This window comes from Poeciliopsis prolifica, unplaced genomic scaffold (genome assembly GCF_027474105.1).
Source record: "Poeciliopsis prolifica strain line A6 unplaced genomic scaffold, Auburn_PproV2 SCAFFOLD034, whole genome shotgun sequence".
Classification (NCBI taxonomy): Eukaryota; Metazoa; Chordata; class Actinopteri; order Cyprinodontiformes; family Poeciliidae; genus Poeciliopsis; species Poeciliopsis prolifica.
The window spans coordinates 4,679,149-4,696,755 of NW_026562409.1; the positions used below are offsets into that span (position 1 = coordinate 4,679,149).

The 17,607-nt window shown below is 37.9% G+C and overlaps 1 protein-coding gene across 2 annotated transcripts in view; it reads left to right on the forward strand.

The window, feature by feature from the left end:
* asic2 (acid-sensing (proton-gated) ion channel 2) overlaps positions 1 to 17,607 on the forward strand; it is a 293,437-nt gene that overhangs the window by 187,877 nt on the left and 87,953 nt on the right. The window contains exon 1 of one of the 2 annotated variants that reach the window (XM_055051974.1): positions 444 to 2,540. The exons of the other annotated variant lie outside the window; for it this stretch is intronic. Within the exon in view, the coding sequence (XP_054907949.1) occupies positions 1,848 to 2,540 (693 nt within the window). The 5' untranslated portion in view covers positions 444 to 1,847. Of the gene's footprint in view, positions 1 to 443; positions 2,541 to 17,607 lie in introns of those variants that run through there. 2 annotated transcript variants of the gene reach the window in all.

A 17,607-nucleotide genomic window follows, 5' to 3' on the forward strand; every position in this document is an offset into this window, starting at 1 on the left:
ACCTAATTTGTTAACACTATTTTAGTTTGATTGCCTTCATTTCTGATATTTAGTCACCTTTATCAATGACACTGGCTAATTCTAGAAGATACCAACACAGTTAGAGGTTACATAGAACCATCAATGAGTTCTGGGTCTGCATCCTTATGAGACGGTTGAAGCACCTTAACTAACCCCTAATCGATTCAAGTGAGTAGTAGCTGCACATTCTGCTTCTTAAATTGCAGTTTTAGTTTTAAAACTTGTTTCAAAATCAATGTTCAATCTCCACACTCGGGGAAAAAAATAGATTTTCAACATACCGAATGCACAAAATTTTATTGATGTACGCTGCACGCAAACGCCTGCCGCTTATCGTTCTGTTGCTGCTTAGCAGCAGCAGCAGCAGGCAAACAGAGGGGGGCGAAGGACGGCACAAGTTAGCACAGAGAGAGACAGGCGCTCTCATCAGTGACGGACTCACCGGCAGCGTGGACAGAGCTGTGGCGCAGGAAGAGGAGGAGAAGAGGTGACACAGGGAGGAAAAGCTGCCTGTAAACTGGAGGAAACCACAGGAGAGAGAGGGAGGCGGGATAAACAGAGTGATCACAGAGGAGAGAGAAGTCATTCAGAGCTGGGAGAAGGAGAACGCTGGTAAAATCAGACAAGGACCCAGACTAAGGAAAGCGCACGAAGAAGCCTTTCCTGACGGAGGGAGAAGCCGGAGTGTGTGTACAAAGTGGAAAGGAAGGAGTATAAAAAGAGGAGGAGAGTGAACCTGACCGAAGGCTTGCCTGACACAACAGAAGAGGAGGAGCATGAGGGCAAGTTGATAGATTTGATTTGAAGAGATTATTTTTAGAAAGAGGATCGAGGACATGACAAGAATACTAAAATGAGAGAGGCACTGTCTAAGTCGCAGAGAAAAACTATGGAGGAAGAGAGCAGGAGACGTTGAAAAGGCGGTGAGAGATGTTGAGATCAGTGTCACTGAGTGGATTAGCCTTGCTCAGATTTTCATAGAAAACCTCTGTGCATGTCTGTGAATATGCATGAATGCCCTCTTTTAAAATGTGAAAGCATGTTGTGGGTTTCCAATTGTGACGACGGGGTTGAGAAGCAGATCAAAAACTACTTGGAGGATCCTTGAAGAAGCTAATAAAACCGACCAAAGCTGAGCACGAGGAGAGGAGTCAGAGCATCTGAAGTGAGAATGCACAGAAAGACTGAAAGCAAACAGGCTTTGAATATATTTTATGTATTAGAGCTTTTACTGATTTCAGGAAAAGATTGATGATAATCTCTGGCTGTACACCTCTGTGAGCCTGATGGGCTTTGGAGCACTAAGCTACAACTCCACAAAAAGGGAAAAGATGGAACAAGGAAATCTCTGCCAGGACAGACACAACCACACCGACCAATCAATCACCTCTGTCATCTCATTATTTTGATTATCTTCCCTTCTTACATTTGTTTTTGTCTTTCCTGCTTAGCCTTTGGTATTTTTATTCTGCTCTCTTCTTTCTCTGTCTCCTCTTCATCTTAATCTTCCCTTTGCTGTCTCTGTCTTTTCATCTCTTGTTCACTGTCACACTAACTGCCATGGATGCTGGACTCGCTCATGTAGAAGACACCTTGCTTAGAGCACATTTGCCTCTCTGATTTGTCTCTTCTTTCCCTGCTGAGTTGAATGATTGGAGCAATTTTCAGACTGGGACTAGGAATGAGGACCAACAAGTAGCTGCTGCTGCTGCTGTGTGATGGACAACTTTACACCACACAAGAATCTTTTTGATGTACACACAATATTATTGTGATTGAGTGCATGGATAGATGAAGGTTATATAGTGGATTTCTCCTGGAGCTACATGTTGGCCCCTGTCCCAGAGGCCTGGCCAGGAAATGACGCCTCTCCTGCAGTTGTAGGAGTGTTGTGGGCAGCCATGGCCCTGCAGGGGCACTGTTTCCGGAGGGGTTCCCCAGCCATGATCAGAAAGGCTCGCAAGCGACGTTTCACGAAGCCAACTCTGGCTCAGGTCACATCCACTCTGTTGTCAAGGACACGTCTACACGGCCTGCGGCATGTTTGTGTCCCTGGAGGTTCTGTTGGCCGCCGGGCGTTCTGGCTGCTGGCCCTCTGCACCTCCCTGGGGTTGCTGTTATCCTGGTCCTCTAACCGACTCCTTCTTTGGCTGTCCTTCCCCACGTACACACGGGTCCACACCGAATGGGCCAAAGAACTTGCCTTTCCTGCTGTGACTATTTGCAACAACAACCCAATTCGCCTCTACAAGCTTACAAAGAGCGACCTGTACTTTGCTGGCCACTGGCTTGGCCTGCTGCTGGCTAACCGGACAGTAAGACCTCTGGTTCTGGACTTGATGCAGGAGGACCGTCTGGTCTGGTTCAGGAAACTCTCAGACTTCAGGCTCTTTCTGCCACCCAGAAACTTTGAGGGAACCAACCTGGAGTTTATGGACAGACTGAGCCACCAGCTGGATGAAATGCTTCTGTCATGCAAATACAAGGGAGAGCCCTGTGGAGCACACAACTTCTCTTCCGTAAGTCCAACTTTGAGTTTTGTATTTTCTGGAAAATATATGAAAACCCCCCCTTATAAAACTCTGCTTTCTTAACCTAAAACTCATTGAGTGTGAAAGCTACACTGATTGATATACAGAAAGGATGATGTCATCATTGGTTAAAAGGACATTGTTTTATTTAGCCATGACAGCATCCTCTGGACATCAAGAAAACTGATGAAGGATTTTACAGTGACGTTATGCGTTGATTTCTCCTGATTTGTTCAATGTAAATGATCATAAACCAAAATTTCGATACTTATGTAGTTGGCTGTAAGTTTTTAGGTTTTTGTGCCCACTCTTCCTCATGGCATGTATATTTTTTGTGGGTTCCCAGTTAAGTATGGTCTACACTTATGTGCTGCTTTGTAAACTTGTAACTTTGTTTTGATCGTCACAAGATTTGGTGACGATTGTTTCATCTGTGCTCTGTGCCGGTTTTTCGGCAAGCGTCTACAAACATCTACACCATATGAAACAGGCAAAACATTAAGAGGTCACATGATGTAGAGAAAAGCAGTACCTTTCGTTCTATTAAATGACAAAATCAACTTTTGATAAACTCTCTCTTGTGGAGCCAACTGTGCAGTGAGGTCAGTACTTACAAGTAAGAGTTTTGCTACTGTATGCAAACTAGCGTGACTCGTATTTACCTCAACTGTTGGTCATGTTTTCTTATTTTTCCTCTTCTTTTAAAAGGAGAGTTTAGGACATGCTCAGCACAACATTGTAGAGTAGTTATAGTGTTCACATAAACTTCTCTAAAGTTATTAATCTGCCTTATTTTGCTTTGTGGAGTTTGTTACTATATAATTACTGGCAACAGATAAACTCTTCAGGGCATACAGCCTAATGCAAAAGTTTAGTGTGCATCTAAGACGCAAATAATTCGGAGCATCTACATGAATTAAAGCACTTAAACTATCTTTTTTTAGTTGTATTTCAGCAACTTTGAATAGTGCAATCAAAACTTGTATGATTTAGTCTCAAACATCAACTGTCCTGTGTGCATCTTTGTGTTCAAAACACAAGAACCTAATTTCCATTTGAAAGCAGCATAATGTTTCTCACAGTACTCAGTCAAACTCAAAACTCATATTATCCTTTCAATCCAAACTCTCATACTCAGTACAATGCTATTATCAGTCTCTGATCAGTGCTTGTTACTTGAAGCTGCTTGTTTTCTATTGTTTTTCCAGCTCAAGTGGGAGGTCATGATCTACCTGTAATCGCTGTCTTGTTTTCTTGTTTTTTTTTTGTTTTGTTTTTTTTGCCATAACAGAGACACAACAAGACTGTCGGGTGGAAAAAACCAGATAATTTACAGTAGAGGGGAATCAAACCAGATGTTGGTTTTATTGCTGCATCAGAAAGGTTGTTTTCTCTTCTTTTTTTTTTTGTTCACTTGTCACAGGTCACTTTGTTGAGGTAAAACACTCAGTCAAGTGGATCCTGATGCACAAATTCATTTCTATTGTGAAGTCTTTTTTTTTTTCTGGTGTGCTGATAATGTAAGCTGTATGTGTTGAGTGTAGGACTTCAATGAGTTTTTTCTGCCTGAATGAATTTTTACGTTAGATATGTGTGAACACTGGATCAAGCTGTTGATGGAGATAATATTTGCCCTAATGAGGGCAACCGCTGTGCAAACTTGAAAATGTAATCGGTCTCTTCAAAATGTCAGTAAAACTGGTGAAAACATTTAGTTCATTTCTGCTGAAGCTACCTTTCTAAATGAACAAGTAGACAAGTTTTTATGAAATAGATTTCAATCTTAAGCACACATTTCTGTCAGTTTATTACAGGTGGGCAGGTTTTCTGTGCTAATTAGAGCAACATTGATTTATCAGTCCTTCTTTCTTTCTCGCCTTGTTTTACGTTAAAGGGGGTCTTCTGCTGTTAATACGGCCTCTGTGGTTTCACTAATCTCATTATCCTCCTGCTGCAAGTCAGCAACGACTCCCCGAGGCCCCTTTGGTATCACTGTCACCCCGAGACCAGAACAGAAGCAACAGCCACATTAAATGAGATTCCAAGAACGCAGGTGCAAAGGCAAAAACCGAGATAAACATGAGAGGGTTTAAAATGTGTGTAAATTTGTATGACATGATAGAGGGTGAGTGTGAAATCTAGTTTTGATTGGATTTGGTTATCACCAGCTTTAAAGTCCAGAGAATGCTTTGAACTGTCAAGCAACAAGTAGTTTCAGGGGAGAAGAAGAAAAACGAATGTCTACAGGTTGGAAACGAGAGATGACATGGAGGAAAAGGCTGGGAATACAAATAGGACTCATCACTTCGGACAGCCCCTTGGGCTGCAGGGTATCATGTGCTGATTCCACTGTATCATAGAGAGCTTGTCCGTCTGATCGATAAATCTATTAAGCCTGTGATGTAGTTTATGATGGTCCATTTTCCTCCCACATATCCAATAGTGATGCACCTTTAGCTATCCCTCGGCGAGGCCCATCACCAGGGAATGACAGAAAAGGAAGAGCAAGGCAAAACGTTCTCGCCCTCTGCAATTAAAGTAAATGGCACCTTAGCAGGCTGAGCCTCTGTACGTGAAGAAGATACACAACTCTACCCTGTTTCCCAGAGCTCCATCTAGAACATAACTGCACCAGAATGACAAATTAACCACTGCTATGGGTCAGAGAGTAGCACCTAATCAGAGTGTAGGCGGGGAGTGCCTTGCTCCTGTGATGCATCAACTCTGTGTTCATAAAAATCTCATAACTGCAACGACTCAGTTGCTGCAAAAGAGTTTTTAAGAGTTTGGCGTTAGGAGGTAACAATTTTGTCTTTTTTCTGCTCTTTATACTGTATTTCATCTGACTAGCTAAACTTCATGTTTTGGGTATTACAATGTGTACAGCTTGCTAGACAGTTCACAAGGTTTTAGCAATATTCAAGGGCTTGCTTATATCAGTAGATCACAGATGACCCCTACCTAATTATGCAGCGCTTTCCTCTGGAATGCAAAGTTATCTGCAGAAAGATTTCCGATGCAAAGATTTTTGCAAAGAACATATCTATAATGTTTGAAAGAAATTGCAACTTGAGGAGCTGAAAAGCTGCCAATTCAAGAAACTTTGCCTGCATTGGCATAGAAGAGTGTACATGCTGTGTGCATGTGTTGATTTGAGGTGTATTTGGTGTTTGAACAATTAAAATAGGCAGTTGTAAGAGTTGAGGAGGTGTTGTCTCTTGTATTTGTGGAAGGAATTGGTCGCTGATGGTCCACTGTAAGTGTTTTATAAATTATTTTTTTTACAGAATCTGTACAATATGTTTAATACACATATAACATTTTTATTTTATGGTGATTCTGTTGACAATGATTTCACAAATATTAAATAGTTTCCACACATCCCCAACTGTTATAAAGATTTTCTGTTCAGTTTATACTCATCCAATTCAAATTTGTTCAAGATTTTAGATTTTTAACTACAAATGTGGTCTATACTCCTTCAAGGTTTTAACTCACCACTGTACAATACATTTTGAATCTATTATATCTTTTGTGTTTTTCTGACACTTGTTGAACAGTGACCCAACACGGGCCAATGTTACTTTCTAGAGACCACAACAGCAGTGAAGCTGTTTTTATGGGTTTTTCACATCCTGATTTTGCTCCAAAAATAAGTGGAAGAAGTTAACGACTGGGAAAAAAGGGTGTAAAAGTAACTGTCAACCTGTCAATCCATCCATCCATCGCCTATAGCCGCTTACCTTGGAGGTCTGTAGGGGAGCTGGAGCTTATATCTAGAAGTCATTGAGCGAGAGTCCCTGGATAGACCTGCCAGACTGTAACAGAGTAGAACAGAGACATACAAGACAATTATGCATGCACACACTAATAGCACATTTGTACCCACGTGCAATTTACAGAGACTAGAGAGAATAACATATAGAAGTAGCATGTAAACCATCTTGCTTCAAATCAACAGTGCTGTCAATTCTCCTATAAAAGAAAATCCTTTGCTGCAACTGTTTTATAAGAACATTTCTTATGAAACTTGATATTTTATTTGTATATTTCTGCCTTCTGGGAGAATATTGATGTCGTGGTACCTTTGTTTGGAATCCATGAGAGTCTGTAGCTGGAAAATTTTGTACAAAAATACTGGATAAAACGTCTGGTATAGAGTGGTATATTTATGTCTTCTATAAATATCACACATTTTCATGTTATCTGCTTTAGGAAAAAATAGCTCTAGAATTTCCTCCTTGATTTGACTTAGCAACATTATTAAACATTATTAAATAAAGGCTTGTTCAAAATAAATAAACCAAGCATCTACATCCAAACTATTATTATAGACCATTTTCTACTTTAGGATTAAGCAGAAAAATGTTTTTGTTCAGTCAGTAGTTTTGGAGGTGATTTCTTTTTTCATGCTTTTTATCCATCGTTTTACTTCCAGGGCTTTGGAACCTTCTGTTGACTAACTTTCCTTAGTGAGCACAGACTAAATGAACAGATTGACTGAAGCTTATTGTGAAGCAGCCCTAAAAGCCTGATCTATCCCTGCTGAGTGCAGAGGGGCCTGTGATTGAGATTTAAGCACATCCTGGTAATAATGAGGGGCTCTGACCTTTTCGGTAGGATTATAGAAGCAACACTGTAAGCTATTGATTTGTACTGAATGAGAAGAACAAGAGTGGTTATGGAAGCAGCAGCTCCAACCAAAGCAATCTCATCAACTACAGGTCGCCCCATGCCGACCATTACCATCACTCCTGATCCAATTTCACTGCAGCTCATCTGGCTTGTTTTATTTGCTCCAACATTCCCCATCTGAAGCAGAGACAAGTCTTCTGTTTTAATTTGAATGACTGCATCGCTTTCTATCACTGCCTCAGTCTCACACCCAAGGCCACTGAGAATACTCACCTGTACTTCTTCTTTTAAATCAAGTCCCAAATGCAGATGCAATAATTCCACATTGGTCATGTTGCGACATAAAAATTACATGTTGTTCTTTTCCTTAATATTAAGTGAACTCTGGAGCCAGTGTCCAAGACATTGGCTACAGTTTATATTATGAGTTTTGTTTTACAATAAAAAAACAAAACCACAAACAGTGCCAAGTATTTATGTAAGGCACAGAGTGAGTAAAGGCAGAGGCGTTGATTGCGGCTTACAGAAACATGTAAAATACTTGGCTTGACCTCAAACTCTTTGCTACTTTTTATGGCATACAAACTTGCTTTACTTTAAATATATGCACAAAACACACAAATAAACAAAAACATTCTCTCTGAGGACCTCCGGGCGAGAGCCACCCACTGGTTTCTTTGTATTGAGTGTGGAGCTCAGATTTTTAGATGCTAATGGAACTAATATAAGAAAGAGCCTTCAGCACAGAGAAATGCACTGGAAACTCATAGATTGCCCAAGAGTTACATCAACAACTCTCTGAGACAATGTCAACAAAACAAAGGTGATATGATTATTGCAGGGAGCTTCTGTTGAATTGCACTGTGTTGCGCCACAGAACGCTACGTGTTAATTTTAGGTCATTTTAAGATTAGGTTGCGTTAAAGGTTCAAAAGCTATTTTGAGTCCCCGCTTTGTGAAATATCGCAGTATGTTTTTCCCATAGAAGGCAATCTTAATAGCGTCCTATTTTTTCTGGCTTCTCAATTATCCTTCCAAATGGCTCTTTTGATTTTGTTGTTTCAGTCCCAACAATGGAAATGTAGTATAGACGTCCAAACTGTATTTATATTTGCATCACTTGACAGTAAGGACTTTTGCTTGTATTCTCTGAGAATAATAAATGTTGCATTGACAGTACCTTGCTCTCTTCTACTATGCTTTTTCAGCATTGTAGCAGAATACATGAGCTGGCTGCTGGATCTGTTGGTGGCATTTAAACTGCCACCCACATTTGTTCCAGAAGAGGTGAAGAAATGGGGAAGAGCTGCATGTTGATTGCAATTAACCACTTCAAGTAAGGCTTTTGAAACTGGAAATTGATATTTTAAGCTCTTATTACATTTAATACAGTAATTTTTGTCATTACAAAGTTAATCATACTGTGAAGTCAAAAGTTCTGCACGTTTGCACAATTGTAAATATCTCAACAAATTAAGTCTTATCTGGCATTGGCTTTTATTAAAAATATTAAATTCTGGTTAAATTTATTATATGAAGAAAGTAATTGGATTTTAAGCTCACTTCTGTTTGCCTTGTATTCTTACAATCTGGCTAAGTAATTTAGATTAACTTGAAATATCTGATATTGTGTATAAATCAAGTGCTTTATATTCTGAGACACAGTGTTTGTTTAACAGAAGCTGGAGTTTTTACAACCTGTGGAAATCCTTCTTAGATTTCAGAGATGTAAAATTTCTACACTGTAAAAACCGAGGTGCAAAAATTGGATCTTTGTAGAAAATGTATCTCATTTTGCCATAGGAATAAAATCATTCAGATTTATGAACAGCCTCCACAATGTGCTTTTCTAGATTGCATGCCATGAGCCGACGTTAATTATTTCTATTAGAAGAGGCTCCATCACACTGCAAAGGTGAGAGTCAAGTTTCTGTAAAACTTCATTGATATTTTTAAAACGGATAAAGGGGGAACACGTTTGACATTTTAAACTATCTTATGATTAATTGGTTTAAGTTGATTCTGGTTTATTATAAGAAAACGTTAAACCCAAAACAGAATTTTTTTTTATACTCCTGAGAGATTTGAGTATTTTTGTCCACATGATTCTTCTGACTGAAAATATTAAAGTTTTGGAGTGGCCTTGTCAAACCACCACCAAAGGCAAAAAGTTAAAATACTTGCAGAATCATTCAAAAGGATAAAAAACATAAACTTTGCTGTATTCTTTCCAGCCTTCCTACAGTCCTTCAAGTCTGGCAGCCTGAATGAACTGCAGACATGTCTCAACGTGTCAGAAAATACAACCTTTTTTTAAATCACTTGCTTTTATGTGCTTCCTATGATTTCATTTTCCCCCCTTTACCTTCACATCAGAGTATTGCTTTCAGAGCAATGTAGCTGTACTTTATGATGACGCGATAATGAATTAGAAACATATTGTATTTTTGGCTTTAATGCTGGCCGGTTGCAGGGTGGATCAACCTGATAGTCACCTGATTCTGGTTAATTGCCTTTTACTCAGTGAATATCTGTCAATAATAAAACAAATAATGTTGTCTTTGGTTGTTAATAGACCTAACTCTGTAAAAGACATCAAAATGACCGACTGTTCTAATTCACTGGAAAGAAGTGGAGAACATGTTTATTCTTTTTGAATAAAAAATCAACATTGTGAGTTTGACACTGACTTAGAAAATTCAGATCTGGTCTTGGTTCCTCTAAGTGTTTCACTGTAGATACTTGTCTCCATCAGGCTTTAAAACGTGTGCTTTAGCATCAGTTTAAATCCAATTGCAGGAAAAACAATGATTTTCTGTGAAACCTCAGGTTTAAAAGCACTGGGTAAATAAAATGCAGATTTATGTGTTTTTGACAATACCCTCCATGCTGTTTTTCCATCTCGCTATACTGTATTCCCTTATTTCAATACTGGCATGCCTTTCTCTGTAACAGTGTCTGATCTGGTGACATCCACACCAACTGTGAGCTGGAAAATGAAGCTGCTGTTACTTCTCACTCTTCCTCTTTTTATCTCCTTTTGAAACCAACTCAGCTTTAATTTCACTCAGGAAGTAGACCTGTCGGTTGAAATTCAATTTTTTCTCGTCCTCTATCCTTCGAACAGATATCACCTCTTTTGTGCACCACTAGTTTTCATTTCAAAATTCACAAGAATAAAGTGAGGGAGAGGGGAAGAAAGTACATTTCTGTCTTTCCTCCTTCAATCTTTTCTGCCTGTACACTTTGCAGCGCACATCTAATCTTCTGCTTCTTCAGTCAAGTGGTTCCTCTGTGAGCAGATTTTGGTCTGGTGGATGAATAGTGGAGACTATATATGTATTTGAATCACCCTTATAGTTATTTAATTCATCCAGCATCTTTGGACTTATTTAAAACAAGGCAAGAAAAGTATGATAAAAAATGTAAACACAGGAAAAAAAATATATATTTTCTCCTGCAATTTTTTTGTGTTTTTTGCTTTTCAAAACAAATTTTACAAGTGAACATTGTTTTAAAAAACATCTAAAGTTTATTATTTATTTTTGATTGAATTTGAGAAAGATCAATAAATTATTCAACAAACAAACCCATCTATTGGTACTTTACTGCATATTGTCTTACTTAAAATGTGTGGGAAGATCACACTCTTAATTGGTGAAGAAGGAAAAAAATGGCATATTTTTAATTAGTACACCTTACATTATTTCTTGTAGTTATATATAAATGTTTGTTCACAAAACTGTTAATTTTTGTGAACAAAAGTTAACAGTTTTCTGTTTTTCCAATGGAAGCTGAGAAGAGGAGGTGGTTATGCAAGTCAAAAAGAGTAAATATAAAACGTTACGTACATCAAGAGATGTACGTAACGAAACCGTGTGGTGTCCAACAATGGACACAAAATAATAAGTCCAGTTCACTAATTTTGAAACCAGGCATTAATCAATTCCTTACTACAATCTACATGCAATGCATGTGGCGAGTGTCAGTCCTGCGTCACTCTCCCAGTCTGGACAAATCCTTGATTCAGATCGGAGAGGCCAAGACGATCTACCGTAACACACAAGGGACAATCTCAGAACAAAGAACGTTCTAAGATTGTCGTTCGGGGTAAAAAATCCTGTAGTTTGAACTTTTGCATCAGGCAGTCGGATTCTTCTCTATTTAAATCTAATTATTACTGAAGGGCAATATACTATACAGACTTCATAATCTACACTCTTTTGGTTGATTTCCACTTTGGCTTTATGTTGTTTAGTTTTCATTCAAGTATATTTATTGCTAATGGAGACTGAGAACCTATTTTGTTTTTGGTTGTTTTATTGATTTTGTGTATAAGTCCCAGTGTTAAGTGTTCTTTTGAAAGTAAAGTGAATCTATCTTTGGCAGGAAATTGCATGTATTATTACATAATTTTCATTAAATCAATGTAAAAAGGTCTTCAAATGATATTATTGTTTATCGCAATAATTTTTTGAGACAATTAATTGCCCAGCAAACTCTGTTATTATGACAGGCCTAAGTGTGAAGATAAAGAACAAATTATCGCACTTTGTCCTCTCTTGGTTTGTCCTTTCTGATTAGTCTTATCTTTGCTCATATTGTTTGAATAAATCATGAATAACTTACTTTGTTGGTAACAGCTTTGAGCTGTATATTAATTATTTGGTTGATTTTTCCAAAATTAAAAGCAAACTTTCCAGAAACTGGCCTTTCCTGCTAAACTTGTAAGATATCGTTTATTATTATGACAAATATTTTATTGGTTCCTATGACTGCCATATAGATACGCAAACAACCCCAATAGACCCCACCACACACCCGAATGCACACGCACTCACACACATGCACACAAATAATAATAATAAAAATAAATATATTTTACATGTAGGCTTGTAGATGCTGAAACTCAAATTCAGATGGAGGGATTTCCTCCAGCACTTGTTCTGCCAAAATGTAAGCTCTCCTAAAACGAATCTGGAGAAAAACTGAAATATAATCGAAGAGGGTATTTGTCACTATCAGAACATTTATAACGTTTCTTTCAGCTGAAGATAATACATTTCCACAAAAGGAATATTGGTGCATCTACAACATGATTTAATTAAATTTAAATCATGACATGATGTACAATAGTAATATAAAGGATAAAATATGCATGAGACTGTTGATCTGAGATTAAACGCTGTCAAATCAAACGTGCTTTTCTTCTGTCATCTTCTTTTACATCATTCTTTGCCAATAATAATAAATCTTCTCACTGGCAAACTAAAGGAATACAAAATAGGATTGGCTTTTTCTGCAACATTGCGTGAGATGTTGCAATGTTGCACTTAAACTGATGGGAAGACAGAGATAAACATCTCAGCTCTGTTTGCAGCCCTCGCACTAAATATGTAAATCTTTAAAACCGGTTCACAAATATTTGATTTCCTCTTTAAATCGGCTCAGTGACTGCTTGGAATCGCAGCGCAGCCAGTTAGAGTTCAGTGTAAACGCCCTTCGTTTAGATAAAAATGTGATTTGTGACTTTTGGTATCTACATTACTTTGTTAGAAGAAAAAAAGTAAAATGAAGTAGTTTTTATAAGTTAGAAATTTGCCATTTAAGGTTCAAGTTTGGTCATTTGTGTGTTTTGATGAAAAAATGCAAATTAGGCTTTAGATGTTCAGCTGGCTTTTTTTTTATAAATGAGATATTGCAATTTTCCTCTCTAGAGTAGAGAAGAAAGGCAAAATCATATTCATACTACACAGCCTAATCCTCATCTCCACTCTTTCAACACAGTTCAGAAAAGGTTCATAAATGAATTTTGTCGGTTGAACTATAAATAAAAGTATTGAGGGTGCACTGCCTATTTACATTTATCTCATTATTTTGGAGAACTCTATGGTTCCTAAAAATAATTAGTGACAAGGCCTTTATCTCCATTTTATCTAAAAGTCAAGGTTTTCCTTTGGCTCATTTCCTAACAGCTTCCATAAAGTCCATCTTTGTGGGGTTTGGTAGTTTAGTGGTCCAATAAACAGCAGCTCAGAGCTCTTTCTCTGATTGTATTTATTTCTAGTCTAACTTTTTTTGTTCTACATTGTTTCTTTTCACACACACACAAGCGCACGCACGCACACACACACACACATATATATAATACATTCAATAGTTTAAAAGTCTTTGAATCCTTGCCCCAATCTCTGACTCATCCGAATAATATACATTTTATTGCACATAAGTTATCACAAGCAGTCTTTATGTTTAAATAACCTTTGGCTGAGCTTTTATGTTTATGCTGAAGACTCTTTATTCCTCTAAACCTACTTGTTTTCTGTTGAGTATCCCCACATCTCTTTGACAACAACTCTTTCACCTGTAACTTGTCTTAAATGTTGAGAAAACATGTCTTTCACCACCTGAAGAAAACATCTTTAGGTGGAAAATGCCTGGAAATATTTTAGTCTGGAGTGGTCTAAATAGGTATTGATCGTAGAAATGTTGTACATTTTCTTCTGTTCATGTCAAAATAAAATTAGTAGAATCAACCTTTTTTTGTTAGTTTACAGAGATACTATATTCAAATGTGTTTAATCATTGTATTTGCTTTTTAGAGCACAAAGTAGCTATGACAACTCACTAATCCCATTTTGCAACTTTTTCTGTTTTAATGAAAGCCGTGTACATTCATCTGAGTTTTTTCCACTTAAAGCAGTGCGTGACTGTACTTTCTCTCTCATACTGTATGCATTAGCTGAGTTAGCTATCTGCCTGATACATTTTGCTTTTATATGAAGTGTTTAATGCTAAATGAGCTGTCTGCAGAGTCTGAGAAGTAACAGCAACTTCCTCAGTGCAGGGATTGGCTTTACTTTCCTGCTCACATATACAGGCCTTTCTGAGGTAGCTTCCATCATTAGCTTTATAGTAAATATCCTTTGACTTTGCATTTTTCCACCAATGAGACTCTTTCACATCACTGATTTATTTTTGGCTGTTTAGGGTCTCTCTCTAAAGAGAGCTATGAAAACTAAAGAAGGACATTTTCCAGGAACATAGTGTCATTTTATAGCTCAGTCAAGTATCCATGTTACCTCCACTTCTTATGAAAATGCTGTAAATATTTCATGGTGACGCCTTGAAATTGGCCTATGTCTCTTCAAAAGGCTTGTTGTCTTTCCGACACTCCACATTCAGCGTGTCATCACAGCGAAGCCTTTCATTATTTTGTTTCCAAGTGGAATAATACTCAGTACATTGGACTGAGAAGTAGTTTGAGACTCACAGCTAATAGTTGCTGCCGCTAGTCTGGAGAACCTGGCTGCCACAGATTTTTCAAACATGTATAAAAAAAAATTGATGAAGGGAATATATTATAATGTAAAGCGCAAAAAACTTGATTTTATATAAAAGCGCCCACCTCTAAGAAGGGACCTGCTTCCATTGTTTTCTATTTCTGTTGGCAAATGTTGCACAAACACATTACTCCAAACGTCTTTGGTCAGTCTTTTATTGGCAACATATAACACAGAGACTTACTAGAACATCCTCTCCTGCTGCAATATTTTGCATTGGTGTTGGCTGGAAACTGATAGAATCCGCAGAAGAAACCAAGTAAAATCAAAGAAAATTCATATCTTAAAGAAAAAAGTTGGCAGCTGACAAAAATCATAGCATTTTTGCAAAAGTATGAAAGACAAACTAATTCAGTTAGAAATATAGAAGATGTTTCTTGGGAAGATTTGTACAGAACGTGTAAATATAGAAACTTCCTGCAAGAGAGGGAAAGAAGAAATGTAGAAGTCGACGCTGTACAGAAATAAGGCAGAGGAAGCTTGCCAGACTGGCAGAGATTGGTGTCAAACCTGGGAAGATCAAAGTGTTTTTGAAGCTCTCACTCTCTGTCGCGCTTTTTACAGACACATACCCATATTGCAGCCAGGGACGCCGTTAGTTGTGAACACATCCTGGTAGGCTTAACATAACTCTGCTTATGTAGAGCACAAGTCAATGTAGATCATGTTAAACCCACAGATGCATAAATAAAAAGGTACATTTTCTATAATTTAGATAAAAAAGTTAAGACTTGTTTCTCATTTAAACTGTTGGTACATAAATCTTTCTATGTAACAACTAAAAATGTCTATTGATTCAAATGGCTGCACATGAGTGATTAAAATCCACAGCAGATTTTCTGTCAACCTCATAAACATCAAACCATAGTTTGTTGGTAAAAGGTTAGTTAAATGCACTTTCTCCCTCTGTTCACCGACACAAGGAAAACTACACAGAATTGAGTGTTTTTAAATATAGATGCGAATTGATTGAGCTCAGTGAAACACAACAGACAATAAATAAAGCCAATGCAGCATTCTCCGTGGGTAGAGAGTTTACAATCAGACTTCGATAACATCCTTAAGCAACTCAAAAGTGAAAATACAGCAGTGGTCTGGGTTTTTCTTCAGGCAGTTTCTTCAACTTTCTACAGGTTGTTGCCCAATTTTCCCTTTTACTTCTAAAATGGATCATTTATTTCAACCTGGATGCCTGATTAATGGCATTTACCCCTTTATTAGATAATTTTTTGGTATCAGGTCCTACTCTCTTTGCCTTCAGAACTGCTTTAATTCTTTTGAAAATAAATTTAGCAAGGTGTCAGAAACATCCTCCAGACTTTTTGTCAATAGGACCTTGCAGAGTCTTCTGCTGTACATCAGTAATGTGAATCTTTTTATCCTCCACATCACAATGATGCTCAACCTGAACTGAGTCTGGTGACAGTGGGGGACACTGCAGGACAGTTTGAGATGATTTGATGTTTTTGACCTAGTGCATCAAAAAACTTTAATATTATGGTCTTAAAGGAATAGACATGGTCAACAACAGTAGGTTACATATGGTGTTTAAAAGATGCCTAGTTAGTATTAGGGACCGTTACAATATCACCAACGGTAGGAGGCAGATTTGAATCTTTTACGGTCCAATTTTGCCTAACCTGTGATTCATAATATCAATTTCTGCTCACTCAATATCTTATTTGATCTTCTGTTCTGGAAATAATCCAACTGCACCAGCAACCAGATTTGCATTAAATGACCCATGATGGCCACTGTAAGTGTGTGGTGTTGTGTTTTAATATTTAGGCCTGAAATTTGATACATGTGTTCTTTGTCTTATGTTGAATTTAGATATGAATATAATGTAATTAAAACTTTAGAAATGATAAAAGCACTCAGCCATGTAATAGGCTTAAGTACTGACAATCTCATAAGAGCACAAGTGTAACAGATTGAAAACGGTTAAAATAAATTTGTTACTTTATATTTTTCTCTTCTGCTTTGATTCAGATGGTGTTTTTGGTTTTCCTTTATTCTTTTATTTCTGTTTTGTGTTTTTTGTGCTGGTTTAAAGTGGTCTTACTATTACTTTGGAAGGAGTGAAATTGATCACTGCATAAATTAGGATCAAGCATTAAAACAGTCATGCACATATGACCCTTGACCCCATCTCTCTGCTGTATGTTTTTGAAAACTACAGGAGATGAAGAGGAATGCAGGGAGACATTGGAGAGGAAGATAAATAAATGTTTGGAAGGAGTTTCTCAGATAAATTGGAGGTGGATGTTTGTCTCACCTGTAATTGAACATGTTTTTCTGGTGAAAGATTATTTTGAGTTCTTGTAGTTTGGCAAAAAGAACACCGAAGGAGCTTGCTGCAACTGCATTTGTTTCGTTAGTATATAAAACTTGTCATAACATTTGCAATTCAAGAAGTTCAGATGACTAAAGGTGTACTGAAATTGCTTCCCAAACCACAGCATCACACTCTAGATGGTGTGCAAAAACCCTTTGATACTCCACAGTTGCTCCCACTCAGGGCTTCCATTGTGCTTTGTAGACGTTATTGATGTGAAAGTGTATTTCTGGTTAGCACACAACACAATGATTGCTCTTTGAACCGTTCCTAGACTTTAATGTAACTAAAAAATATGACTCAATTTCCTTCTGTGGGCCATTTTCAACAGCAGTATAAATCCTGCAATCATTAGGAATTGCTGGCATGCCTCGGCTGCTGTAGCATAAGGACGTTAAACACCTCTTCCCCTTCCTTCTCTTAGCACTTGTGTCTTTTGTCATTATTACTTCCTCTCTTTCCCTGAGGCATGGTGACGTGCAGGAGGAAGAACTGCGGTTCTGACAGCAGTTTTTAGCAGAGGCTGAGGCGTCCTTCTGAAGGACAGGTGCATCTGCCACCTCAGGGACTTTTACTGGACACGGAATAGAGCAAGGACATGCTGGGCCTGTCTGTGCAGATGATGGTAACTTTATAAAAAGCTTTAAACAAATGAACAGAGATATGGGACTGTGAGTCAGGCCGACTGTTACGGCAGCACTAAGACAAACCATGGAGGACGTGCCCAGGACTGACCAAA